The following is a 27,388-nucleotide window of genomic DNA, read 5'->3' as shown; positions in this document are numbered from 1 at the left end:
CCCGCCGGCGGCAGCGGCGAGGGCAGGGCCTGCCCCCGGCGGAGGGGAGGACGGGGCGCCGGGGCCGGGGCGGTGCTTGCGCGCGGGGAAGGGCGAAGAGGGAGGGGCACGGCGGGCGGTGGAGCCGGGGGAGGGGGGGGGGGTGACACCGCGGCAGAGCGATTGGCTGCTCCGCGCCGGGAGGAGCTGCTCCGCGTTCGCAGCGCTCTTTGATAGGCCGGCGGTGGTAAATGGAGGCGGTCCGCTGCGGCACGGCGCGCCCCCGTAGGCTACTCCGCTCGCCTGGGTGAGTTGTGGGCGCGGCGGGCGGTGCGATTGGCCGCCTGGCGGCGGGGGGGCGGGTCCCGGCGGCAGCGGCCTCCCGGGGCTGGGGTCCGTCTCGGCGGCAGCAGCGGAAGTCTCGCGAGGGAGCGTAGCCGGGATTTGGCGGCTGGCTGCCTCCCTCTCGCTGGCTGCGAGGAGCTGGTGTTTGTGTGGAAGGGGGAGGAGGAGGAGGAGAAGAAGGAGGGGAAGCGAGAGGAGCCCGAGCCCCACCATCCGCCGAGGGGAGCGGACCGGAGCCCCCTCGCCGCCCGCGGAGCTCTCTTTCCCCCCCCCCCCTCGCCCCGCCATGGCCTCGGGAGACACCCTGTACATCGCCACGGACGGCTCGGAGATGCCGGCCGAGATCGTGGAGCTGCACGAGATCGAGGTGGAGACCATCCCGGTGGAGACCATCGAGACCACCGTGGTGGGCGGCGAGGAGGACGAGGAGGAGGAGGAGGAGGACGAGTGCTGCGAGGAGTGCGGCCCGCACCACCCGCCCCATCACTACCACCACCACCAGCCCATGATCGCGCTGCAGCCGCTGGTCTCGGACGGGGACCCCAGCGGGGCGGGCGGCGGCGCGGCCGGCGGCGGCGGGGGACAGCTCCACCTGCACCACCACCACCAGGAGGTGATCCTGGTACAGACCCGCGAGGAGGTAGTAGGGGGAGACGACTCGGACGGACTGCGGGCCGACGACGGCTTCGAGGACCAGATCCTCATCCCGGTGCCGGCCCCCGCCGGGGAGGACGAGTACATCGAGCAGACCCTGGTCACCGTGGCCGCCGCCGGCAGCAAGAGCGGAGGCGGCGGCTCCTCCTCGGCCGGCGGAGGGGGCCGCGTTAAGAAGGGCGGCAGCGGCAAGAAGAGCAGCAAGAAGAGTTACCTGAGCGGGGGAGGCGGCGGCGGGGCCGAGGGCGGCGGCGGCAGGAAATGGGAGCAGAAGCAGGTGCAGATCAAGACCCTGGAGGGGGAGTTCTCGGTCACCATGTGGGCCTCGGGTAAGTGCGCGCCGGACCCCTCCCTCCCCGGGCCCCGGGCCCCGCCGGCGGCTGCCCGGTTCGCCTCGGACAGTTTTGTTTTGAAGGGAGGCCATGTTTTGATGTGTGTGATGGGCGCCGCCATGTTCATCGCCAGGGCAAGTATGGCGGCTCCCCCGAAAAGATGGCGGGGTCTGCGCTGCTGCCGCCGCTGCTCCTGCCCGGCTCCGGCGGGGGGAAGGAAAGATGGCGGCGGCCGTCCAAGATGGCGGCGGCTGAGGGGGGGTGCGAGAGGGAGGGAGGCAGCGCGCCGCTGGCTCCAGGACTAGGCCGCAATGGCGTAGTTTCTGCAGCAGGGGGAGGCGGGGTGTGCGGGCGGGCACAGGGTGCGGGGCGAACCCAGCCTCCTCGCTTCTCCCCCCCGTCCCCGCCCCGCCGCTGCCGCCGCTCCCCGCGGCGCCCCGCCGCTCCCTCCACGCCTGCCCCTCGCCCTTCCCTTCCGCGGCCGCCGCCCCCCGCGCCTCCCGGCGCCCTCTGTCCTCCTTCTCCCCCGTTTCCCGGCCCGCCGCCGGCCCGCCTCGCCTCCCCTCCCCTCGCCGGCCGCCGCTGCCGCCTTGCCGGCTCCCCGCCTGCCGCTCCTCTCCCTCCCGCCCCGCGCTGCCGCCGCCGCGCACCCGCGGCCCCATTGGGCCGCATTTTAATGCCGAGCGCGGGCGGCGGCCCCGGATGAGGCGTCTGCTGCGGGCCGTGACCGTTATGTGGGGGGGGGGGAGGAGGAGGAGAACCGCCCGCCCCAGCGCCGCCCGCCCCGCCGGCTTTCCCCGGCCCGGGGACGGCGATCTGCCCGAAATACCGTTTTACTGCTCGCCCGGCGGGGGTGGGCCTGGGGGCCGCCCGGTACCGGCCCGCCGGGCCGCTGCGGTAGCCGGGCGGGGTGTGGGTGGGGCCTCCCCGGCCGAAGGCAGCGGTGCCGGCGAGGGGGAAGCACCTCTTAGCCCCCGCGGGGGCCGCCCGCGCCGCTCGCTGGCTTCGGAGGGGGCGGCCGCGAACAACCGGCCCTTCAGAAATCCCCTTGTCAGGAGCCAGGGGCTGACAGCCGGGAGGGGCGGCTCCGCGCTCCGGAGGCAGACCCCCGTCCCTGGGAGCCGCGGGGAGGAAAGCAGCAATTTCTGGTTGATGCTCGGAGACCGTTCAGTTTTTTCCTCGGCGAGGTCTAAAGCTTTAAATAGGCTTTTTACATAGGCGCAGGGAGTCCGTCTTGTGTGAGGTTGCCTGTGTTTTTTGGAGGAGTTGGTTTTTTTTGTGGGAGTGTCTCTTAAAGGGAATAAAATCTTGTGAAGGTGTTCAGTATCTGTGGGGCTTGGAATAAGCCTGACGCGCGCCTGCCCTGCTCGCTTCTTTTACCTGCCACGATTTTCTGATCCCTTCCTTTAAAATATGGGGGGGAAAGAGTCCTTTTAGTCAGCAGAAAAGTATTACTAGTGGCTAATTGGGTTTTTGGGGGTGTTTTTGGTTTTTTTTGTTTGTTTGTTTTACAGAAAATGTATTGCTGGCAGCTAGGCTCTGTAGTCAAAGGTCTGTGCTAAAGTTATGTAAATGTGAAAAAAGCGGTCAAATAGTATCAGTTCATGTAGCGTATTTTAAATGAATTTGAATAGCAGGTTGGTAGTCTATTTTGCATGTCATATTTTTTTGTCCTCTTTTGAATTTTTCAAGAGTCGTGTAAGATAGAGATAACTCTTTATGCTTCTGATGTAGTCCAAAATGTTTGCTCTGTGATGCTTGTGAATGACCAGTAGTTGTTAGAGGGCAATGTTGAAGGAAAAGTGTATTATTGGATGGCTGAATTCACTTGTCTAAAGAGGTAAAAAGCATGGTGATTCTGATTTTTACTCCCTTTTTAAATGTAGGGGATTACTTAGCAAGTATATTCTTGTATATAGTGGTTGACAGCCCAGTGTTCCCTGCTTCTTGATGAACAGAAAAGAACTTTCATTTAAGAGTTTCCCAAATACTGTTTAGTAGAATGGGTTCTGTATGCTTCTGTCTATCATTATATGAAACCTGAATAACTACACTTGCTGGGTTTTTTTTCTTAGAATTGACCGCCCAATAAAGAAAAAAGATAATAGAAACTAATACAGTCTTCTGGTTTGTGGAAGCTACCCAAGATAGCTGAATGCGAATGGATGTATGACTTATGAGCTGGCAGGATACAGGACCTCACTGAGATCAATTGACAATTTCTAGCATGCATTTGCACTCTGAAATTCGTAGTGCCTGATAGGATGCTTCCTTAGAGCTTCTGCATGCTGATTATTACTTGACTGAAGTGAACCATTTGTATAATCAATACACTTGATTCTCCTCCCACGTACACAACTATTACATCAGGGTAGCCCTATTGATTTCCATGGTTTTGTTCTTTATGAGCATGACCATGCAAGCTCAGTGGGAATGATACCCGCTTGTAATTTACTGGAGACTGAATTGCATTGCTACATTCAACTCAGTTATATCCATGATGCAGAAGGATGCAGAATACCTATTCTGACTTAACTTCTAATGCCAAAAAAGCCCCCCAAAGGCCAAATCACAAAATACATAGGGGAAAGAAAAGTATTCAAGTTTGACCTCCCCTCCTTGTGTGCATACACCCCCCCAGCTTCAAACAACCTTTGGCAATAACCTGCTCAGTTAAGAGTGTTGTGAAGTTTTACTGAGCCTATTGGATAGGCTTTTATGCCTCCTACACAGCTTACTGAATGTTATAGAAGTGGTCAAATGCTGAGGTTTGTCTGTTCTCTGAAATTTTAGAGGGGGAATGGTTGCCAGAAAAATTCCAAAAGAAGCAAAACTGGGGGAAAAAAAAAAAAGACCCAGAACAAACTACTGGCTTGCAAAAGCGTAGCTATACTGAAGTTTCCCTGCAGAATCAGGCATACTTTATTTTGAACAAGGATAGTAGTTTTGCCTCTGTATTTTGACATAATTAAAGACTTGCTTGCACACTGATGTAATTGACTGTTTGGTTTAAATGCTTAGCAAAAAGTTTATCAAAAGATGAATAGTAAATAAGCCCATGCATCAAGATAAAACAATGAGCCCTATATTGCTGTTCTTGGGTATTTGAATTGGGGACAAGGGCACTTTGCTCACCAGAGTGTGGGAAGACAATGTGAATTAATAACTTGTTACTGTTTTCTAGTGCTGCTATATTAGCTTGTACATGGGTAGTACCAAATTTAGCCAATCATAAATCTTTGTCCATAAATGAGCATAATGTGTCTGGTGGCACCTCTTGAAATGTATAGAAATAACCTGTGAAATACATAGGAGTGTGATTAAAGGGGACTACTCAATCCTTGTCTTGTTACGTGGTTACTTAGAAGTTGCAGTACTGTTGTTGGCAACGGTTTATACTTACCATAACTTCTCTTATCACCTTGGTATCTATGGTGATATCAAACTTGTGACCCATGATTACTTTAATTAAAGTGTTGAGCTTGAAACAGGAATGCTTTGTTCTAGTTCAGATTAGCTTTCCAGATCTTCAGAATGGAATTATTTGTCTTTTTTCACATGTGAAAATAGGAACTGAACAAAGGCATTCTATTTTCTGAAAGGGTTGAAGAGGTGTGTATGGTAGATACATTAATGTTCCTTTAGTGTGTTTTCTCTATACTGTCTAATACCCATCCTCATTATTTTCATTGGGGTATGTTATAATGGATTTAGAAAATTGTACATAGTTAATGGGGCTAAGTGAGACACCCCAATTTGTACTAGGAAAATTTGTTTTTATGAAGTGGAATTTATTTGTGCCTTTGCTAGATTCAACTTGAATCATCCTCTTCAGTGACTGTCTCCAGGTTGGGTACACAGTAGTGGTGGGGGAGGGGAAAGATCATTAGAAATCGCTTTGTCAGATTGCGCTTGCAAAAATCATTCTTAGATGCAGGAGCATTTGGGAAGGGGGTGCTGAAATGTTGGCTCCGCCAAATGCTGGCATTTCAAGCAGCTGGAGCTTAATTTTGAGGGGGGGGAATCTATTGCTGTAACTACATCTGCTTGTAGGTATTGACTTCTTACTCTGTCAAGCTTTCAAACCTGAAATAGGTGTTGGCTTTAACTATTATTGCTAGCATAGATAGTCTGCAAGCTTAGGGCTGAAATAGCACAACCAAACTTAACATTGCCTGCAGATGTTAAACTGCTCAAGTACCCTATTCCTTGATGGGAAAGACAAAGATGCAGAAGTTATGTGTATGGTTTGGAAATGATTCTTGATAATCCAGGAAGCCTGTGCTGTGCATCCATATTTGGAAACTTGAGGGGTTCATGTTGGGTTTCTAGAAGGTTCTTCAAAACCTCTTAAACAACTTGTAATGCCTGAAAAAAAAAAAAGGAAGCATTTTCATTTGACTTTATCAGATTGCAGGGGTGAGAAAAATAATCACCTGCTTTCTCACCAGTTGTCTTGCATAGTATAAATGATAGACGAGTCATTAGGTTCGGTTGTGGGTCTGTATCAAGGATGGCCAAAATTCTTTGTGATGACAGGTAAAGAGCTTATTACATGAAAATTTTTCATAATGGAGGCAGAAAGTGATTGTCTGGTTCCTTTAAAATGTTAAGATGACAATCTATTTCTGACTCTGATTAAGACAACATTATTGGGTTTTGGTATCCATAAGCATTGAGTCTGCCCTGATGTTTTTACGAGTGAACCTTAGAGGATAAGGTAGATATTTTCCTGCAGCTGTTTTAAATATCTTTTCAGCTTTGAAAGTCAAATACATGAATGTGGTTCATCACTTAGAATGTCTCAGTTAAGTTGCCTCTTAGCCCACCTTCAAACTAGAATCCTCTAACTTGCTATTGGATCCTTCCCTGAAAGGTCAACGTCACTTGTATGCTGGTGATTCAGAAGGTCATAGCGCTTTGGCACGGTGTCTCACAAATGTTGAAGTCAGATGATGACTTTTGATATATGCAGTGTTTTTGTCAGTTCGTGTCTCAGTGTGAAATAAAGAGATGGGTGACACAGGGAAAGAAGAACCTGTTCTCCATCTGTGTGCAAGGCACATCAGAGGGAAAGTAACCTAGCAGCTGATTAGGTTAAAAAATTACATACTGTGCAAAATGGAATTTAACATTCAGAAGTGTCTGCTTAATAACTGTATTATTTAACAAGCTAATTATGGTTCTTTGCTTCCAAACATGACCAATGAACTAACTCGCCTGAGGAGATTGCAATGTGGTAGCAATAACGAAGCTGTTACTACAGTGCCTTGGTGTACTGCACAGTTGCGAATACATCCTTTATCATGTAATTGCATTTCAACTGTTCTTAAAGACAAATATGTTTAACTGATCATAAAAAGAAAATTAAGCTTAGATGTTGTTCATCCTTTTAGTTGGTAAGCAGAATGTCTTTTAACTTGGTACCTTGGGGAGGAGGCTGTAGGATTAGGTCTCATTGCTTTGCTACCAAGTGTACCTTCTGAGTTCCCTTTTGCACTCCTTGTTTTCCACAGGGGAATACTGTTTGAATAACAATGTGTTCTCCCTGCTCTGTAATAGAGGAGGAGGGTGGTTTAGAGAATTAGGGATCTAGAATTGGAGTACAACGGCTAAAATCAAGAATAACTGAGGCAGAAATACTGACAACGCCTCTTGGGTTGAGAGTTAAGGGGTTCATTTTATAAAGCTTGGGAGTTCCAAAGATGTCAGCTGGAGCTAGCTACTGTTCTAGAAATGCATGCAATAATGTGGTTCAGAGGTGGATGGATTTTCTGTGCAACAGAAGGGCTGCAGAGATAGAGAGACTGTGGTAATAAGAGCAAAAGGTAATCAATAAAGTCTTGGGAAACAGATTCTTCCATGATTTGTCATTGATCTGGTACTTGGAATCTGCGGTTACTAGTTTTATCCCAGTAATCTGACTTCTTCCTACATCAGTTGGTACTTGGGCTTGGTACTCTTAAAACTTCTGGTTATTTCACCAGTACAAATGTGTTTTAAGTGGTAGTCAAAAGATATGGGTGGCTAAAATGCTGAACTTTCACTGATCTTAGTAAAAAAAAGTTTGTTTGACATACTTGCTTTGAAGTGCAGAAGTGAATCCAGTTCAAGATGTGTATTGCCCCTATATAGGGCGTGAGAGAAGTGCAGATGGAAGGACACTGAACATCGAGATTTGTTTGGGCATGTCCTAAACAGGTACATAGAACAACCCAATTTACACTAAGTATCTATCCTAATGTAATTGGGCATAGTAGGATGTTGGGAGGTATCTGTGGTATCTCTAACAAATCAGTACTTTACAGCTTTATAAGATAGATACTGGACATAGCTATTGCAGTGACTGGTAGTGCATGTTTTTGTGAAGATGACGTGATTAATTGATTGACCTGCATTGACATCTTCAATACCTTTCAGAAGACAGGACTAAAATCCTGTTCCAAGTTCCTTACAGAAAGCTGCATTAGATCTGTAAGAATAGTGCTGAATACATGCTTAAGCAAAATGCCTTATATTTGAGTCTGCTGTACTCTCAGGTGGTTTTAAAGGACAAACCAAGGCAGATTAGATAGCATATAGCAGTTAATTTCCTGACTGGCTCCATGGCTCTGCCCATATTTAGCTTGTATGGGTGGCATCACGTTAGTTTGACATGGGCATAAACTGCATGGAGTTACTATGCCTTATTTGTACTGTACTTCTCCAGAGGTGTCACTAGAATTTCAGGGTTGTGTCTCTGTGTTTTGCTTTGCTTTGGATGCAGTATGTTTGATCCTCTGATGCTTCATGAGAGGAAAAGGGGGAAGTAATTTGGATGTAGTGGGCATCAGGACTTGCTTGAAGGCAGAAAACGTCAAGCAGTCAACTTGCCCTGTTTGCAGTGAGGATACTGGTTAACATAAGTTTGCTTGGACTTTAGCCTCCAAACTTTGAGCTGTCTAGTCGAGGTTGGTAGGGGATACCAAATAAACTTGTGATAAATTTGGGCATAGAGAATATCGGTAAAGTTCTTCCAAACACCTTCCGAAGAAGTGTGTGGGAGTTATTTTGTGTGGTGTTTTTGTTTTGTTTTTCCAATGAGTTAATAGTGTCATAGAAGGTCTGTAACTAGGATGATCTGAATACTAAAGAGCTACTGAAGTCTGCTTCTACTTTTGAAAAAGTATGTGACTTTTGGTGTGAACCAGGTATTCTATCTTGAAGGATGTTAGCCTGACATAACACTTTAAGGTAACTGTTTTGTATGTTGTTGTTCTGGTTTAAATTAGCTTTTTAAACTGCAGGTTTGTGCTGCTGTAGAGATACATCTTTTTTGGTATAGGAAGGTTTGATTCCGTTTTATTTTCACATAACTGCCAATATATTAAGCGATACTTTCTCTTATTTTCTACTGTATCAAAGCAACATGTTCATAGTTTTTCATGTTTTACTCCAGTAGCCTGTGGAATTGAATAGCTGTGGAATTGATTTCTGTTGGTGGGCTTTTGGGAAGTAAAGGCACTGAAGGCTTACTTTCTTTCAGTTTGGCCCTCAAATGGCAAGAAAGCATTGTATAATAGCGAGCCTTTATGCTAGGGAAGGAAAGATGATCTTAAGGAATGTATACAAAATTTCCCTGTTGACTCATGCATCTGATCTGAGGCAGGAAATGAAAACTTACTTCTGTTATGAATGTCATCAAACAGTCAAAGTGGAAGTTCTGGGTAGCTGTTGAAATAGCTACATTGAAGGCAGCTGATCTCATTCTAGTCTACAGCATGGAGAAGGTGTCACTTTTAGCTTTCCAGAAGTTTTGTGCTCTTCTGAGCTTCATGATGTCTTTTCTGCCTGTGTAGGCATTGCGAAATATCTTTTCTCAAGCTTCTGTTTTTAAGAACAAATTGTTGCCACATCGGAGATTTATTGACTCGAATTTGTAACTCCTGCAGGTGCTGTGAAACTTAACATATAATCCTTGCTTAAGGAAGATCTAGTTGCTTTCTTTAAAGCACTGGTAAAAACTGAAAGGTACTGTGGTGAGTGGAAAACTAGATTAGAATAAAAAAAATTGTCTCAATAGTAAATTTTGTAGTTTATTTCCAGTTTAATGCTGCAGATAGTATTTTCTTATTAACACTTTTGTCTTTGCAGCTTTGGAGTCTGTTTTCCTCTTTCACCATGGAACATATACATGAACTGCTATTTGATCTGGTAGATCAGATTAAACCCCAAACTAGCAGTAACATTTCTAGAAATAGCTCAGTGGCAAACATTAAAAGCAGGCATTACAAATTGAATAGAAATTTGTCCTTAGTACATTTCTTTTATTTGCAGATGTCTTGTCCTCTCCTTCCTAACCAAAGTTACTGAGTAATGAATAATGTTATTTCCTTTGTTTCTGTTTAGGAAAAAAAAAGAAAAAAAACGTTGCTTCATTTGTTTTGTGCCTTATGTTTTCCTTTTTTTTTTTTTTTTTTTTAAATTGGGGGAATACTATTTCTGTCCTACCACCTTGTATTTCCATTCCTTAAACACTACCTGTAAAATAAAACTTCCTGTTGTTTTTGTAAAGCCTCTTGTGTATAAAGTGATCTGCAGAATCTGCTCCCCATACACAGAGTAGGAGAAGTAGTGTGGTGGCAAGTTTATTAACGTTTAGCTGAGTAGTTACAGCCATATACACATCTGTTGTCATAGGTGTATTTGAGGGTGGAAAACAGGAGAGGTGCTGTGTCTTTCTTCCTGCTGGTGTGAGCACTGCAGTGAGGAGCATAAGTGGATGTTTCCATTCTCTGGTTTCTGTTGTAAAATAGCAAGAGGAGAGAGAAAACGTTATGTCTTGGCATGTTCCAAGGTCTGGATGTGAGTAGACAGCAACAGCAGGTCTTCCACCTGATTTCAGTGCAGTCCTTGAGCACAAATGCATAGGAGGAGCTCTAGAGCAGATAAAATAGCAGTATCTTAACTGGTGTGCAGATCAAAGCTCTGAATGATCCCTATCTGCTGTTCTAGAGTGGGAAAGAGCTTATGCTGGCCTCTGACATGGAAGGAAGAGGCCCCCTTGGGAGAGGGACATGCTATTTAGGTTTTTGCTTTCTTTCAGTCCTGTCTGCAAGTGTTGAAAACCATTAATTTTATGGGCAAGTGCTGAAGCCCACTAGCAGTTATTTTTAAATTTCTTGTCCCTCCATGACACTTCTGTTGGAGGTCAAGGGAGTCTGAAGACTGAAGTAAAGATCAGTAGTCTTAACGTCTTAGGGTAAGTATCTGCCCCTCCTCTGATGGCCTGGCTTTTTTACCGACTGCTGTTGAGATCCAGAGTGGGTATGGTGAAGGTTAGTCTTGGAGAGCTTAAGGGAATTAAATATTTAGGCATTGTTTCAGGAAGAGAGCATTATCTTTCAAATGCAGCCAACATTCATAGGATTGTTCTACTTGTTTCCTTATTTGTTTAAGTAGATATGCAACTTCTGTGCTTTTTTTGTCACCCATTGTGTTCTTTCTGTGTTCTTCATGATGTAACTGTATGGGTGTCTTTTTGCTCTATACAATTAGTGTGGAAATCTGGAAGTATTCTTTTAAGTGTGCAGCAGTAGTGAATTTGTATTGAGATGCAGCCTAATAACTTACATGTTGTTTTGATCTTTAGTATGTATTGAATTCAGTATTTTGTGTATTTCAGATGATAAAAAAGATATTGACCATGAAACAGTGGTGGAAGAGCAGATCATTGGAGAGAATTCTCCTCCAGATTACTCAGAGTACATGACAGGGAAGAAACTTCCTCCTGGTGGAATACCTGGCATTGACCTCTCAGACCCCAAACAACTGGCTGAATTTGCTAGGTAAGTAGGAAGAAAGGATTTTAAAACTAAAATGGTTTTATTTTCACTGGTTTAATTATGAAACTGTTAGGCAAAATAAATAGTAGTTTTAGTTTGGCTTATTACTGCATTTAATCATCTTCTAAAACAAGGGACTTGGAGCAGAGTAGCTGATGCTGTGTTAAAATAACTCAGTTTTATATTCAGCAGTGACTTCTTAAATGGTTTCTGGTCTTTGTTCTGTTGGGTAAGACAGTACCTAAATACATTGATAGACTGCATCTTTTAACAGGACAGAATGTGTCTTTCATGTGAGTAGCCTTAGATTCTTCAGCGCCAAAGGATCTGATAAGTGGAATGCTGCATTCGGGTTGTTCAATACAAGAAAGCTAGACTACAGCATTTAGTTTGCCACTACTGTTCTTTTTCACCTGCTTCTGAAGCTCTAGGTTTTAAACTTCTTTTTACTAGAGTCACGTGTCTTGCACTTTCAAGTGCCACTGGTAATTCCAGTTTCACAATTGGTAACTACTGCTTGGATTTCCTCTAGTGCATCAGAATTGTCCTCGTTTACGTATCAATAGATTGACCTGAGTTACAAGGTGACTTTTACTTTCAAATAGAGGTGAAGTGGGGGAAGCTCTGTTCTACGGCGGAGTACCGAAAGTGTCATGTGTCTCCTCCCCCCGCCCGCCCCCCTCCCCTCCCCGTCCCCCTGGCTCTGGTACCGAGTGCTCAGGCCAGCCGGTGGCCACCAGAGGGCAACCGTGAGGTCACCGGAGAAGTCTGCTTTGGCACAGGGAAGCTGTGATGTTAGGGTCGCCTTTGCAGCGTTTACTTGGTCCCCTGCTTTGTCTGCTTGTAATGACCAAAGGCGTACTCCTCCAGTCAGTGCATGGGCAGCGTTCGTGCTGGTGTGTCCAAATATTGAGCACAACTGTTAGCTTCCTGCAGCTGCTGGTAGGAGTTTTTGCATGTTGAAAGCAAAACGTATGTATGAAGCTACGCTCATGTTCATTTTGTTACCAGCTGGCTATTCTTCAGAGCTCTGTTGCACAATTCTGAAACTTAGAGCAGGTGGATGGTCAGATGCTGTTACTCTTACTTCGTGGGTCAACTAGTAGAGGAAGAAGTGCGTGCTTTTTTTTTTTTTTTAACCACTGGGTTTTTCAGCTAGTTGCTAGAGGGCAGGGACTGTTGAGACAAGTTCTGGTCTGGCTTCTTGGTTAAGTGGATCTTGGTGTCCAGTGGGTGCATCTGCTCTTGTTTCACCTCTTGGATCTTGCTGCTTTTTACAAGCTTGTTCTGTTACTCTGCAGTGTGTTTGTGCCCGAGTATTGCCAGCACAGCCTTTTCCCACAATTATTTTCAGTAGAGCCATAGAACTATGGATTTTGAAGGCTCCTAGTAAGATAGTTTTGCAGGGCTTGCTCCCTGCTTCAGGCTATCTGATCTGAAAATGTATAAAAACACATCACAAACAACTGAACACAGGGTTTTATCTAAAGTGGTGGGTGGTTCTAGCTATTGATACTGTGATTACTTGTTTTACTATTGTTGATCAAAGTGGTTATGTGTTCCTCTGAGACCTGCTGAAACGTTAATACAATTTTTTGTGAAAGACATGTTTAAGTGATACTCTGAGTGTACATTGTGTTCTAATTCTAAAATGTTACGCATTTCTGCTCATCATGTGCTTAGAATGGTATTCCCAGTTATTTCAAAATATACTGAAACCTTCGGTTCTATTAAACATTTAAGTATTGAATAGCTATCTTCTGTTAGGAAGTTTAAGTAGTTTCTCATAGGGTATTCTCCATGCAAATACTGATTATTTTTTTCCAGATTGGTTTGAATACTTGAAATGGTTGCCAGGATTTGGGCTTCTTGAAATAACCAGATTGTTTCTATTGGATCTGTTTTATATTTCTTAATACTGTAAAATGTACTGCATCTTTGGGTTTTAGTTAAGTTTTCTGTTGAGAAATTAGTGGCAGCTGGCACTAATTTAAAATTGCCACTTTTTTTTATTCATGGTAGAATGTTCTAGGGAGTTCTAGAGCTAGAATTTGTAGCAGATGATGGAAAGATGGAGTTCTATGTCTACAGTCACTTTTCTGTTAATATATTTCTGTACAGCAGATAAAATGTAATCTACGTCAGTCATAAGACAAATGTATGTTGGTAGAGTAAGCAGCTTGGGGGGGACATGACCTTCAGCAATATCCCCAAGGTGCTCAAAACCCATGAAGAATTGTTCTGATAGCTTAATTGTAGATACGTGAAAACTTCAAGCATCTTTTAAGAAAGGTTTTTCGATTTCTTGGTCAGAATTGATGACTGTCAAACTTGTGCTGTTACCTTAAAAAAAAAAAAAAAAAAAGGAAAGTGAAAAAGAAAAGTCTGTTAGTTTTATGTTAGATCTTAAATGATTGTGTATAGCTGAGGCTGAAGAAGATGGGTGTATTGGAATTTGAATATTGTTTTTAAGGTTTTGGTCCTCTTGCAGTGAAGCGTATTGAAGGGACTCCTTTTAGCTAATAACATGAATTCAAGCACTGATATCTATAAACCTGTTTTTATACTGATCATTTGCCTTGTTGATCTAGATTGCTGTGTGTGCAATATCGCTAGAAACCTTGCATGGCAAACTGGAAGAAAAAACTGGGTTTACATGTACTGGAATTGGGTTTAGAGGTCCTAGGAATACAGTTGTTCGTGCTAAAAGAATGTGTTTATTTAGTGTAAAGTTCTCTCTGAAAGTTTCAAGCATTGCTGGTTGCTTTACAATCCAGAACTTTGAAATTCTCAGTAGCTGTATTCTGAAAACTTTGAGCAGCATGTAAAGTTGAAATTGTTACTTTTAAACTTAGTAAGTAGCTTCATGTGCTTGTGAGTAAGGTTTAGAGTAACAAATTCATATCTTGATGACTTTGAAAAATAATTGTGCACAGTCCACATTTAAGGAGACATGAAATGGCTAGTAAAATTGCATGCTGAGTGTATTTTGTGCAGTTGAGAGCAAATTATTTTGGGTTGCTTTCCTTGTTTTCATTAAGGCAGTTGGAAGAATCTCACTACACATCTGTAGGAATCAGCTACTCAAAACCAGGCTGGATTCACTGTTTATAACCATGCAGCTTATTTTGATCAAGGGTAAATTGACTGAGGCATTTGCATTGATTCTTAGGAACAAACTTCTGAGGTTAAGTTTAAGCGGGCAAAGCTTGAATTTGAGTGGTAACAGATTTCAGGCAAGGTTTTGGAGTTGTGATCACGGTCTGGTTAGTGAGAGGTAAGGCAGGAGTGGACTTGATGCTTGGAAGTCCTCTGTAGCTCTGCAGCCCTCTAATTGTTTTTTGGGGTTTTTTTTGTTGGTTTTTTTTAAACTGCAGTATCTGCAAGGGATACCACTGCTGCTCAGCAGCTAGGTGGCACTAGCAGCGTGAGCAGTTACAGTCTCTTGTGATACAATTGTCTTTCGCTGCTTTTTTTAGTGCATTTGTCATTGAGTCATGTAGCAGGAATCCGGTTCCTTTAACGGGAACTCTTATATTTTTTCCTGGAAAGGCTTTTATACATTCTAAAACTATTGAAAACACTGTGAATAAACAAGGTGTGTCAGAACATTAAGATGTGTTCAGTAACGCATAGAGAAATGACCATAAAATATACCTGGTTAGGCAATTTATCACCTTTTACAAATTATTTGGTTCTATTGTAGGACTCATGCATTTTCTCTAGTATGCTTTAAAAATGAAATAAAAAAAAATTGTGGATTTCTCTTAGGCAGTCATATCGGAATGTGAAATATTAGGTGTGAATGATCTGCTCAGAAAGAAATAAAACCTAGTAAATTACCATGTTCCGATTTTTATACCTTTGACTGGCACACTGGAAATCCCTTGAAGTGAAAGAAAATGTTTCATCCAAGTCTAAATTGATTACAAGTAATTCTGTAGTTAGCTGTGAAGGAGTCATAACTGCTTGGCAATAAAAGCTTGGGGAAGTAGCAGACATTTCTAGTTGGTGCATATGGCAAACTCCCTCAAACAAAGCCACTAAAAAGGATATCCCTGATACTTTCTCCCTCCCTCTTACCCTCCAGACAGATACATGACTGAACTGGCTAAAGCAAGCAGAATAGAGACATCAGTAAAACTAAGAAATAAGAGGGGGGTATGCTATAGCTGGGAAATTGGCACAGTAATGGGTCCTAGTGGTAAAAACTTTACTCTCCATGGCTTTATCTTCTGTTCTTAGTACCTTTTCTGAAGGAGAGCCACTGTGAGGACTGCCCTTCCTTTCTATCCACTTTCCAAAATGGACAGGAAACAAAGAAGAGGAAACTGCATAAGAGTTTGAAATTGGACACCTTTCTTAAAAGTGACAAAGCATTCTAGTCACCTAGATTTATGATTTAGGCCTCTTTATAAGGTGTATGCTTTTCTACTAGTTTTGCTCTTGTTACAGAGAAGCTTAAAGTGCAGTAAACTGACAATTGCTTTACACAAAGTGTTCTTCTAGGGGAGGGGAAGTCTCTTGCTCTGTACCACACTGCAAAGGTCACTCTTTCTGTTTACACATGTAATATTCTTCATAACTGGGACAAAACTAGTAATTATTTTTGCCAGAATCTTGGAGTGGAAGAGAACTTTTTCCTTTTAAGACATTTTCTACCTAACTGTGACCAAAGCATGGTAAGACACTGGCTGTGGGCTCTTTGGTTGCAGATAGATTCCTAGGACACCTTGTGCCACTCCCCTTTTGTCCATTTATCCAAAAGCCAGTCTAGCCAGTTTCAGGAGTTCTTCAGCACAAATGAATTCTTGCAGCAGCATAGGGCCATGACGCTCATGTTGTTTGCCTCAGCAGGGCAGTACAAGGGGAATGGCAGAGTGAGGGAGCAGATCAGAAGTGGCAGTGATGCTGATGATACAGACTAATTTCCTCTTCTTCTAATTATTCTTAACAATGCAGTCATCAGCACAGGTGAATACCACTGCTGGTCATCAGAGACCTCTAGGATATGTCGAAGGAGTTGTCTGAGAGAGAGTGATGCTGTTTAGGTCAGATTTATGTATAGAGGGAGAAGAAAGGATGTGAGAGCACAAAAATTTAAGAGGCAAAAAAGTGAGATGATGGAACAAAGGGGAAGTTCTATACTGTTATTTGTTTTTTGACCTATGGATTTTCTTTATTCCTAGCCCTAACACTGTTTCTGTGGCTAAGTTTTAAAACTGGATCTATCTACAAGACAACAGGTTGTGGAGATTGACAGAAGTTTGGGGTGGGGATTGGTTCTCTCAAGGTACCATTCTTTCAGTTCAGCTGGGTAGGTGAAAGGAGGTAGTTAGCTGTTACTTTCTGATATTGCACAGTTACAGAGTTGGTTGCTTTATTTTGAGGTACTGAGTGGTTTAATACCTGTGATTTCACTCAATCTTTATGCATGGATAAGAGAGTGTGCTTTTATGGACCTCATTCTGTGAAGCTATTGGGTTGCACACCTTCCTGCTGCTGTCCCCCATTCCGTCCTTCCACGCCCCCACCCCCCAATACAAGTTAAAAGACTTGGACTTTAATCACAGTGTCCCACTGCCTTGATCCAAAAGGTACACTTGCTAGTTTTTCACAGTTAGCTAGTCTGCAGTTGCTACTACTGGGCATGGCCCATATGAACTCACTGCAGAAATGAAAATTCTGGTCTTGTCATGTAAATTGACTTTCTGCAAAGGCAGCTGTTGCAAAAGTTCCACCCAGGTATTAAAGTGTGTGTCTGTAGTTGTTTTAAATAGTGGTATGTGTTAGAGTTCTGGTTTTGGTTAATGTTTCAGGCTAAGAAAACTTGGACAGAGCTGTAGAGATGCTCTACTGGGTGGGAGCCAAAAGTCTATAACCACCAGCAAAAGCTACCTTCAACAGTGTAATTTAAGATCAACAGCCCAGTTTCTAGTCTGGTCTTCTTTTGCAGAAAGTTAATTTTAAAGTAAGACCAAAATCTTTTTTCTAATACATTTGAATATATAAGTCTTTGAATTCTTCTTTGAGTGATTGTTTATATGGATTCCACAGCCTTGTGAGCAACATGACATTTTTGACAAAATGATCTGTTATAGCTGTGCCTGTGGTGTACATGCCCTCATGCCTTCAATCCAAGTGTATGAAAGGCCCAGCAGCTTCTTGCTGCCTGTGGCACTGAGATACAACCTGGACACTGTTTGCCACCTCTTCCTGTTGAAGTATCTGCTTCTGTTTTGTTGAATAGCTTGGTTGCCTGTGAACCCTGTGCTTCTACACAGTCGTCTTCCTCATTTTAAGCTTAAGTTGCCCACTTTCCATACTTCCAGGAGAAATGAAAAGATTTTAAATCTGCCCCTTTATTAGCTAAACTTTATTGTCATTTTGTAGTCAATAGGGACTAAATGTTTGTACGTTCAAGTATACTGCTGGGCTGATAACTCCTTACTTTAGAAACAAAGCTTGAAAATGAAAAAGTCAGCTTATTCCAGAATGGACACTCATAATGTTACATGCCTGCTCAGACACTGAACTGAAAAATGTACGGTGTATGTCGAAGCTCCAGTCTGTCCCATGTCTAACCATCCAGTTCAGCTGTGATTAGTTCCTCAAACTTCCCGACTACACTGATGTAGAAGTTTTCTGACTACACTGGCCAGGATGTTTACCTTCTCACTCTACTTCAGCAGCCTGTCACAGATGACACTGTTGTAGCATTTCTTTCTTAAAGATTGACTTAATACCAGAGGCAAGACACAAGAGTTACAAATAGGATTTAACACAGTGATCAGTGGGATCTTATGCCAAGTGTAAAAAATGCAGGCGCTGCCCACTAAAGCTATTTACCACATCTCTTGTGTCTAGTCTCTCCCTTTACAGGTGGTCAGTTAAGACTTCAGAACAATAGTGATTTTACTCATTCTGATGATGTCACTGACAGAGATCTTGGGCCTAGAAGTTTTTTGCTCTGTGTTTTTTTTTTTTGCTGGGGGAATGAAACAGCCAACATGTAACAAGTTGATAGAGTTAGAAGTAAAGGAGGTGTTTTTTGGCACCAGCTTTGTCCCCTAAGGGCGTTTGATCTCTAATGGCATTAAACCGTGGCACTATGTTCTCTCATGTCCCGTCTTGTCAGAGCATTCTTCTCTGTGTGTCCATTTTGGCATAACAGTCACTCATCTCTGTGCCTTTTCCTTTTGTAAAAATTGTAGAGACTAATAAGGAGAATCCCATGCAAAGGCTAGTTGAATGCTTTCTGTAGGGGTACTGTGAGAAAGCTTTTGTGTGTGTGTTTTCCTATAGCCTCAGTACCTGTAGGACTATCAGTCCAGAACCTCACTGAGAGTGTAGGTGGTTAATCCCAAAAACTTGTTTGGATTTAGGTATTTAATACTTTACTCAAAGAGGCTGTGTAAACTAAACAGCACAACCATTCTGTATTCCAATTGGATTATATAAATTAAATCTAATCAATAAGGTCATCTAAATTGGTCTGTAATCTTGAAAAAAGAAAAGTTATCAGGAAGATTAAGATAATAAAGAGGCTGGTCTACAGGAACAGATGGAGTTCAGGATGTTTCTGCCCTTAAATTGATGAAAAGTTTAGGTATGCTGCTGGCGATGGTGCAAGAGGAGCTTTGTCTACACAAATACCCCACACCCGTCCTCTAGGAGCTGTTAGTATCTGTAAATGAGGAGATTGTTGGATGTGATACTTTCCAGCTTCCATATTTTTTGTCACATCTGTATTTTTAACCCTGCAGGAGACTGCAGTGTTCTTCAGTTAGCACTGTACATATTCAGTGTAGTCTGGAGATGCTGAGCCAGAAGGAGTTTCCTAAGTGTCCATTTAGAGAAAAGAACAAACGCAGCCTCTAAATCCTTGGGTTTTAATGTTGTGTCTGTGAAGTGGCTAACTGTCAAGTGCTTTAGTCCGTATGCGATCACTTGAACTGTGCTATGTCTACAATACTGAGAGGAGTCAGATTGTTCAAGGGACAAATGATAGCCCACAGAGTCAAAGGAGACTTCTCCATCACATAAGACTCCACTGGCAGTTATAAGGAGATTTTCCTGGATCCAGTCCTCAGGACCTCTCTGAGAGGTTTTTTACTGCTCTTGCCTTAATTCAGCCTCACAAGGCCTTCTGTTGCTGTCCTCTCTCACCTGTCCACATGAAGGAGGCAGGTGAAACAGCAGATTTCAGCCATACGCATAGGAATGTGACAGTACTAAAGAAGACTGGACCCTGCCTGCAAAGAAACAAACGCTTATGCAGTCAAATTGGAAGAATTTTAGCTTATTTCCCTACAGTTCTTGGGAATTGTTTTGAATGTTTCGAAGTTGCTGTTTAGCCAGTCTCAGATCAATTATTAAAAATGCATGTAAAAAAAACCCAAAACACCATGTGTGCACTACTTGGAAATCTCTTCCCCCAGCCCTGTTCTTCCATATCTATTTCCAGGAACTGAACTCACGGGGATTAAAACTGTCTTGGATAGCAACAGATTCCTCTGCTTCTTAATGTTAAGAATAGTGATCCTGAAATTCTAATTCTTTTGTTAAAATTCAAGCCACTCATCTCTGTTTAATTAAGACTAGAGAGTACATCAGAAAACCTTCCATTTTTAACTTGCAGATATGATACGTAGCTATCTTGTTATACAGTATAAGATAGTTCTGTATTACCAGGAAAGTTGTTGAGGAAGTCACATAAACAGACTAGCTCCCCTTCTACAGCAAGGTTTTGGCATGCGCAAAATCTCATCACTTATTTAAGTGAATCTTCAGTGGTATGAGGTGCATTTATTTACAGGTACCTATCTCCACCTTATGGTGGAGATAAGCCTTTTTTTATTTTATTTTTTAGAAGGCAGCACTACAGGTTTGAGAAATAAATGTAGGTAGAAGTGCAGTGCACTTCCCTGGAATAGTGTCCACACAGCTGACTCTTCTCTGACATTCAGACAGGTGGTTGTTACAGCAGGACTGTTCTAACATTGTTTTCTACAGGGAGTCTCACTGTATTTGAAACACCTAACGCATGCAAGTAATAGTTTGCTGGGCTCCTTATGTAGTGAATGGAGACTAATGGCGCCTATAATGTAGTGATGAAGATCCCTATCAGCGACCATGAGTAAACAGATGATTGCTTGTCAGTTGCCAAGAGTGGAATCCATGTGTACAGTAGCTTGAAGTAAGAATAATTGCAGTTTCTGTTGTTCTAACGGATGTCTACATTGTCTATGTAGATTCTACAACTTGCCTGCCTTCCCTGCATCTGTAGGGTTTTCTTCTGAAGTCTTGTGTGGTGAAAATGATTGAGGCTACTCTGTCATTCATGTCCTCGTGCAGGGATAGAGAGGAAGTGAAGATAAATAGGCCACATGGGTACTGGCACAACAAAAATTGAGTTTTCAGACAAAACATCCTAATTATAATTAGTGTAAGTCAGGAAAAAAACTTCTATTTCCACATACTCAAAGGACTAGGAAGGTAGTATTAAATGTCTTATTCTGTATTTGAGAGGTCCTTCTGGAAAAGCTGAAATTTCCAAATGCCAAATTATACTGTTAATGTTATTATGAAGGTTTTGAAAATATTAAACTGAGTACTATTGATGCACGTAATACTTATCGAATAAATGTGTGCATTATGTAGGCAGTTACAGGAGAAGAGCTGTCTACTAATGTTTTTCTACTAATTTTTTTCGTTTTTTATCTTTAAGAATGAAACCAAGAAAAATTAAAGAAGATGACGCTCCACGAACGATAGCTTGTCCTCACAAAGTAAGTGAAGTGCTCAGCTTCTGAGTAGGTAGTAATTTGTAGACCAGAATTTTGTATTGATGTTTTCTCTTGAGAATGAATAACTAAAGTATGTTACTGTTAATAGACTACGCTCAGTAAACTGTATTTTAGTTATTATTCTTTAGAGGCTTCCTTAAAAACCTTTCACTGAATAATATATTATTCCCATTCCTTGTCTTAAGGTTAGTGCATCCCTAATCTTCTGGTAACCATGATGCACAGTCCCTAACATGCTGGTTTTACTGTTGTGATTTCCTGCCACCCAAGAATACATACTTGAAAGAATGTTCTGAAAGCTGTTCAAAGTACGTTCCTAAGATCTATATATCCTTGCTTGGAAACTATGACAGATTTGGAGTCTAGATCAGGAATCAGCAATTTATGGTGCAGATGCCAAAGTCAGCATTGTTGGAAGACTTTGAATTACATTCCACAGAGCTGGAAGGTGCATTGTCTTGGAAAAAGAGAGAGAGGCATCTTGGAGATGTGATTCTGACCCACTGGGAGTGGGGAGGCCTCTGTCTTGAATAAATGTTGCCAGTCACCTGGATTGGTAGCATCTAGCTTTACTGCATTATCCAGCTTTTGTAGAGCTTCTGTTAGCTGACTTAGTCTGTAACAAAAAAAACACAAATACAATCTTGCTGACTTCTGGTCTAGATAAGTGTGAGCCTAGCAAATAATCAGGGCAGATAGCTAATAGTACACATTAGAGAGCATGAATAGAAGGCTTCTTTCTGACAGGCATAGTCTAAGGAATTTGCTGGATTCCTCTTTGTGCTTATATTGATTTCCAATTCTTCACATTCTACAAGTGTCATGTTTTTATTGTAGTGTAGTATAGTATGTGGAGATACAGGAACAGTTACTCCTTATAATACTGAGGAATGCTGCCTTCATTTCTTTGATTTACTTTCTCATAGCTTCAACTTCATCTGAACAAGGGAAAAAAAAAGAATATTCTGTCCTTCCATTTTCTCTCTTCTAGTGTTTCTAGGCTTTGTTCATTTATTACTTCAGTTTAAAGAAGAAAAAATATTGTAGAATATGTAACTGCTCCTCTCAGAGGCAAGCAGGGACTTTGAAATAAATGCAAAAAAAATTGATAGTGTGTTTATTTTGGTGTTGCTTTGCCCCACCCAGTTCTGTTATGTGCAATGGATGATGGCACAACAGTTGTTAAATTAGCCAAAGAAATTCTAGTGCCTGAAGAGAGAACTCTTCCTGAAAGTGGCATTTCCCCCCTTTTTAAGAAATAAGGCATATCTAAATGTGGTTATTAGTTTTGAAAAAAATAATTTCCAAAGAGGAAGCCTGCAGAATTTAAGATTAGCAGTTTAATGTTCCTTTAGGTTCTGTTGTTGAATTTTATAGCTCATAATATAGTGATGTTGGTAGACTAGTTTAATGTAAGTTTAAACAGCATCATTTGGGAGTACAGATAGAATTTATGGTTGTTAACAGGATTTTATGAGGGATTTTGAACCTTGAGGAAGACATTTATAAAACATATGATAGATGTCTATTGATTGTCACTAAAAGGTGAAAAAAAAGGTATAGAAAGATAAGGGAAAGAGAGCCCTCGGTCACTTCTGGCTTAAGTGTACTCTGGAATCAAAAGTAGTAATTCTGTGTTGATGCAGCATGAACCCCAGATTAAGACTTCCAATGGCTGTACCTGAGTTAATGTGAGTATCTTTTGCTTTTAGGTTGAGTTGGCACTAACTCAGAGATTCTTCTATCTTATTCAGTTGCCCACTATCACTTTGCAGGTTTAAACTGTAGAAGCAGTGGCAATCTCTTTATATCTCAAGGTGGTAGTGATCAATCTGCTGCTGCCAGTTTGGACAAGGTAGTTTCTGTAAGCTGTTATGTGCTGGAAACCCTCTTGCTCCATTTCTTCTCAGGAATGAGAAGGGCAGAGAAGGAAGAGGACAGAATGTTGGGAGATGGAGTGGTGCACATACAAATTGGTACTAGAGAATAATCTGTGGTATATTAGAGACTATATTGCATATTGTAGTACTGTAGTACTCAGAATATAGCATATTGAAGTGTATATACCATAGGTATCCATGAACTATCATTCTGTCTTTTGTTTGTTTTGTCTCTTTTTTTTCCCTGAAACTGTTAAGTGCTTTTGTTTGGTTTATTCATTTGCTTCTTTCAGAGCTGCATCTTCTCCATGAGACTGTCCTATTATTCATTTGACTGCACATGGTTAATAATACTAAGTGAAGAGAGGGGTTTTGGGTTTTTTTGTTTGGGATTGTGGGGGTTTTTTGTCAGCTTTTCAAATGATTAGTTTTCTTGGTATTGCTTTTTAAAAATAAATGTAAGGGGTCTCCTTTTCAGGGCCAACTTTTAAGAAAGTATTCAGGATATAAAAGCATTTTTAAATGCCTGTACTCTAGCAGATAAAACCTTTTTTATCAGAACTAGCTTATCTACTAATTGAGTTTCACTGTTCTTTTTAAGGGCTGCACAAAGATGTTCAGGGACAACTCTGCCATGAGGAAGCATCTGCACACTCATGGCCCTCGAGTACACGTATGTGCAGAATGTGGCAAGGCCTTTGTGGAGAGCTCAAAACTAAAGCGACATCAGCTAGTTCATACCGGAGAGAAACCCTTTCAGGTACTGTTAACTTCCAGGCTTAAGTACCACAATTTATTTGGTGAAAATGTGTAAACTGTAACTGTAACCTAGCTTCCATATGATTTTGGGTATACTATGTTTTTTCTAAAATCAGACGAGGCACTGAACCATCACCTTAAAAATGGGAAGTGCCCTTAAGCTAATTAGGCTATCGTTTAACTATTTCCCTGGGCTTTTGTTAGAAATTAGCAAATTGTATGTACATGGGACATACCTTCCAAAATATGATGTAAAGTTACCCACTTTAAAAACGAAGTCTGCAGTTACTACTGATTAAGGAAAACGTCTCTTTCTCCTCATCATCTTTCCAACTTAGCACTTGTGGGCAACTGAGACTTGCAGCTGTTTGCTCAGTTGACTCATGATGCTAATTTTCAGTAGCGGGTATTAATCAATTTTCAGCAAAATGATGGTAGTCACTGAATCTCTTTCCATTCATATCAAGTCACATGAGCTTCTGCCACCAGAGGTCCCCTGCCTACTTCATATGATACTCCTTATAAATCTTCTTTACAGGTATTCATAGTTAAGATATGTTAGTTTTTGTTTTATTTATTTATTTATGGTTACATAAGTTATTTCAGAAACTTGATTTGCAGTCCTTAGGCATTCACTTAGATGTGTGTACTGGATCTGCTGTGTGGTAAATATAAGTATTTACCGCTAAACATGTATTCCAAGCCCATCTTAAAAGTAAAGCTGGTAAAATGAGCAAATCTTTGCAATTGTCACTGAAAGGGGGAAATTCTGATGTGAAACACTGTTTCTGTTTTCTACTATAGCATAGCAAAATACTGTTTCAGATGCAGAGAAGGTGGTTTTAGTGAAAGCATTTGAAAATAGGTACACTGCTGTGGTAAAACACTGTGAAGTATTAATTTTATTTTTTAATGCAGTTTACAAGTGATGCCCACAGCTTCACCTATAATAATCTTCAGCATCTAGCTTCATGTTTGTGCAGTCTAGTGATTTAAAGAGGAATATGGTTCTAATCAATGACTGAAATGAGTACTGTTTTGTTAACTAATGGAGTATGTCTTTTCCTTTCAACAGTGTACGTTTGAAGGATGTGGAAAGCGTTTTTCACTGGACTTCAATTTACGCACACACGTGCGAATTCATACTGGCGACAGGCCCTATGTTTGCCCATTTGATGGCTGCAATAAGAAGTTTGCGCAATCAACTAACCTGAAATCTCACATCTTAACACATGCTAAGGCCAAAAACAACCAGTGAAAGTTGGAGGAGAAAGTTCTTGAACTCAAAGCATCTTACAGGAGTATGAATTGGAAATAAATATGCCTCCCCTTTGTATATTGTTTCTAGGAAAGAATTTTAAAAAAAGAACCCTGCAAACCTAAAGGACGTGTTTTGATAAGTAGTAAATAAAAAGCAAAAAAAAAACCCCACAAAAAAAAACTTTAAGGTGACATTGCTAAGATGCTCTACCTTGCTCTGTAATCCCGTTTCAAGAACACGGTGTTTTGTAAAGTGGCCTCAACCGGAGGGGTCAGTTCATGAACTTGCATCAAAAAAGACAATTCTTTATACAACAGTGCTAAAATTGGACTTCTTTTCACGTTCTTATAAATATGAAGCTCACCTGTTGCTTACGATTTTTTTAATTTTGTATTTTCCAAGTGTGCATATTGTACACTTTTTGGGGATATGCGTAGTAATGCTATGTGTGATTTTTCTGGAGGTTGATAACTTTGCTTGCGGTAGATTTTCTTTAAAAGAATGGGCAGTTACATGCATACTTCAAAAGTATTTTCCTGTAAAGAAAAAAAGTTATATAGGTTTTGTTTGCTATCTTAATTTTGGTTGTATTCTTTGATGTTAACACATTTTGTATAATTGTATCGTATAGCTGTAATGAAATCATGTAGTATCAAATATTAGATGTGATTTAATAGTGTTAATCAATTTAAACCCATTTTAGTCACTTTTTTTGGAGAAATACTGCCAGATGCTGATGTTCAGTGTAATTTCTTTGCCTGTTCAGTTACGGAAAGTGGTGCTCAGTTGTAGAATGTATTGTACAGGCACTGACCTTTTATTAACACCTGATAATATGTACATCCCATGTAATAGAAAGGGCAACAATAAAACAGTGGTCCTAAAGAAAGAATATGGCAGAAAATGATCTGTAAGCACAGTCTATTTTCTTTTGTTGTCCAGAGCAGTCCTAGTTCCTCTTGACCTCCCAGAAATTGGAAGCTAAATAAACTCAAGTTTCCTTTACTTTGCATTCAGTTACAACGATTTGTGATGAAATTACATAATGCCACGTCAAGTGGTATACCTAAACAGAATTGCTGATTGTAATTCTGTTTTTTCAGTGACCTAGACTTCCAATAACTGGAATGGTGGATTTGGAGACCTGGCAGTGTAGTGTGGAGTTTTCAGTGTGCCTGGACAGCAACTAGGTAAAACAGTACAGCAAATAACTAAATGGGCACCTTTGTTTAGTCAAGGTAAGGAATCTTGGAGGTTTAAATGCAATAACAATAGAAAGCGGGGGAACAGTAGGGTTTGAGTGATCGTACCAGAAAAAAAGAAAATTGTCTTTTTCTTTTGGTTAACTTGTTTGACTGAGTATAATGGTGAAAATTCTTGGAACCTCGTTGGACACCTTTTACTTCAAAACAGGAACTCAGAGTTCTCAGAGAACTTCATGGAATTTTGATGGTCTAACTAAAAGTGGTTACTACTCATTTGTTCAAGTGTTCAAAGTAAGAAATTTGCAGATACTATAGTAAAATGTGACAGATTAATAAACATAAGAATATGCACAGAAATGCATAAGTATTATTTTTTAGAGGGATGTGACATTTCAATATAGTAAAAACTGTTGTTAATCTTTTTCTGAATTCTGTTCTTACAAGGTTCATCAAATTTTTCATTGCTAATACCACAAAACTTACTTTTGAGTCCAGTTTTGGTGGTAGTGGAAAAAACATGGGTAATAATGAAACTACACTTAAGACCAAGGGAATTTTCATCCGTACATAAGTTAATCTGAACACTGTAGCTCTAGTCTGAGGTTATTAGGGGTAGAAAGAAAGATGGAACATTTAATTGTAAAGTATGCATTAGAATTTTGGCAGTATTTTTTTTTTTTTTTTTAATATAAGCAGTTCTTGAACAGGACAATATACTGAAACTTGTATAGTTATAGTTAAATTAAATTCTGTATACAGTTAAATTAGTGTCTATTCTTTTTGGAAGGAAATAAAATCAGTTCAGTCTAGTTCTAATTGACCTTACATTTTTTCTTAAACAGTATATATGATGATGTTAGGCTTGCGCAGAAGTTTGCTTTCCTATGTCACAAAGTGGTACCCATCTTATTGAATTGCAAAGTAAAGAGATTCCTTGATGGTGTCAGTACTTCATCTTTGAACATACATTTGAGACTAAACTATTTATATTAAATATTGATTAGAGGATTAACTGGTAACTGAAGCTTGTATTGCCCCTCGTTATATTGCATCTGATTACAGAGAGAGATCTGAAAAATTTTCATCTAGGCCTCAAATCAGTAGCATTCAATACACTCCTGAGTGTAAATAGCAATGCTTAGCAGCGTGAAAGATCTTGCTTTGTAACTAGTTAATTCCATATTGCATGTGAATAAATAATTGCATTGAGCAGCTTCTGTAAGTTATTTAAGCTTTTGAAGTATAATTGGTACATCTTGTTCTTAAAACATCATGCTTAGTTGATTCCAGAGTTCTCCTTACGGATTTTCAGTGAAGAAATTACAGGCTTTGAGAATAGC

The 27,388-nt window shown here is 41.4% G+C and overlaps 1 protein-coding gene across 1 annotated transcript; it reads left to right on the top strand.

Annotated features, from left to right (window-relative positions):
* The first annotated feature begins 365 nt into the window (after positions 1–365).
* Positions 366–27,257, top strand: YY1 (YY1 transcription factor). The gene is made up of 5 exons (XM_069783469.1): positions 366–1,307; positions 10,975–11,137; positions 20,865–20,925; positions 23,425–23,583; positions 24,658–27,257. The coding sequence occupies exons 1-5, from the start codon at positions 611–613 to the stop codon at positions 24,838–24,840; spliced, it is 1,263 nt and encodes a 420-aa protein (XP_069639570.1). The 5' UTR covers positions 366–610; the 3' UTR covers positions 24,841–27,257.
* Positions 27,258–27,388: the final 131 nt, after the last annotated feature.

Source organism: Haliaeetus albicilla, chromosome 5, assembly GCF_947461875.1.
Source record: "Haliaeetus albicilla chromosome 5, bHalAlb1.1, whole genome shotgun sequence".
Taxonomy (NCBI): domain Eukaryota; kingdom Metazoa; phylum Chordata; class Aves; order Accipitriformes; family Accipitridae; genus Haliaeetus; species Haliaeetus albicilla.
Note: the sequence above shows the minus strand (reverse complement) of the source record. Positions and strands in the feature narration are given on the sequence as shown.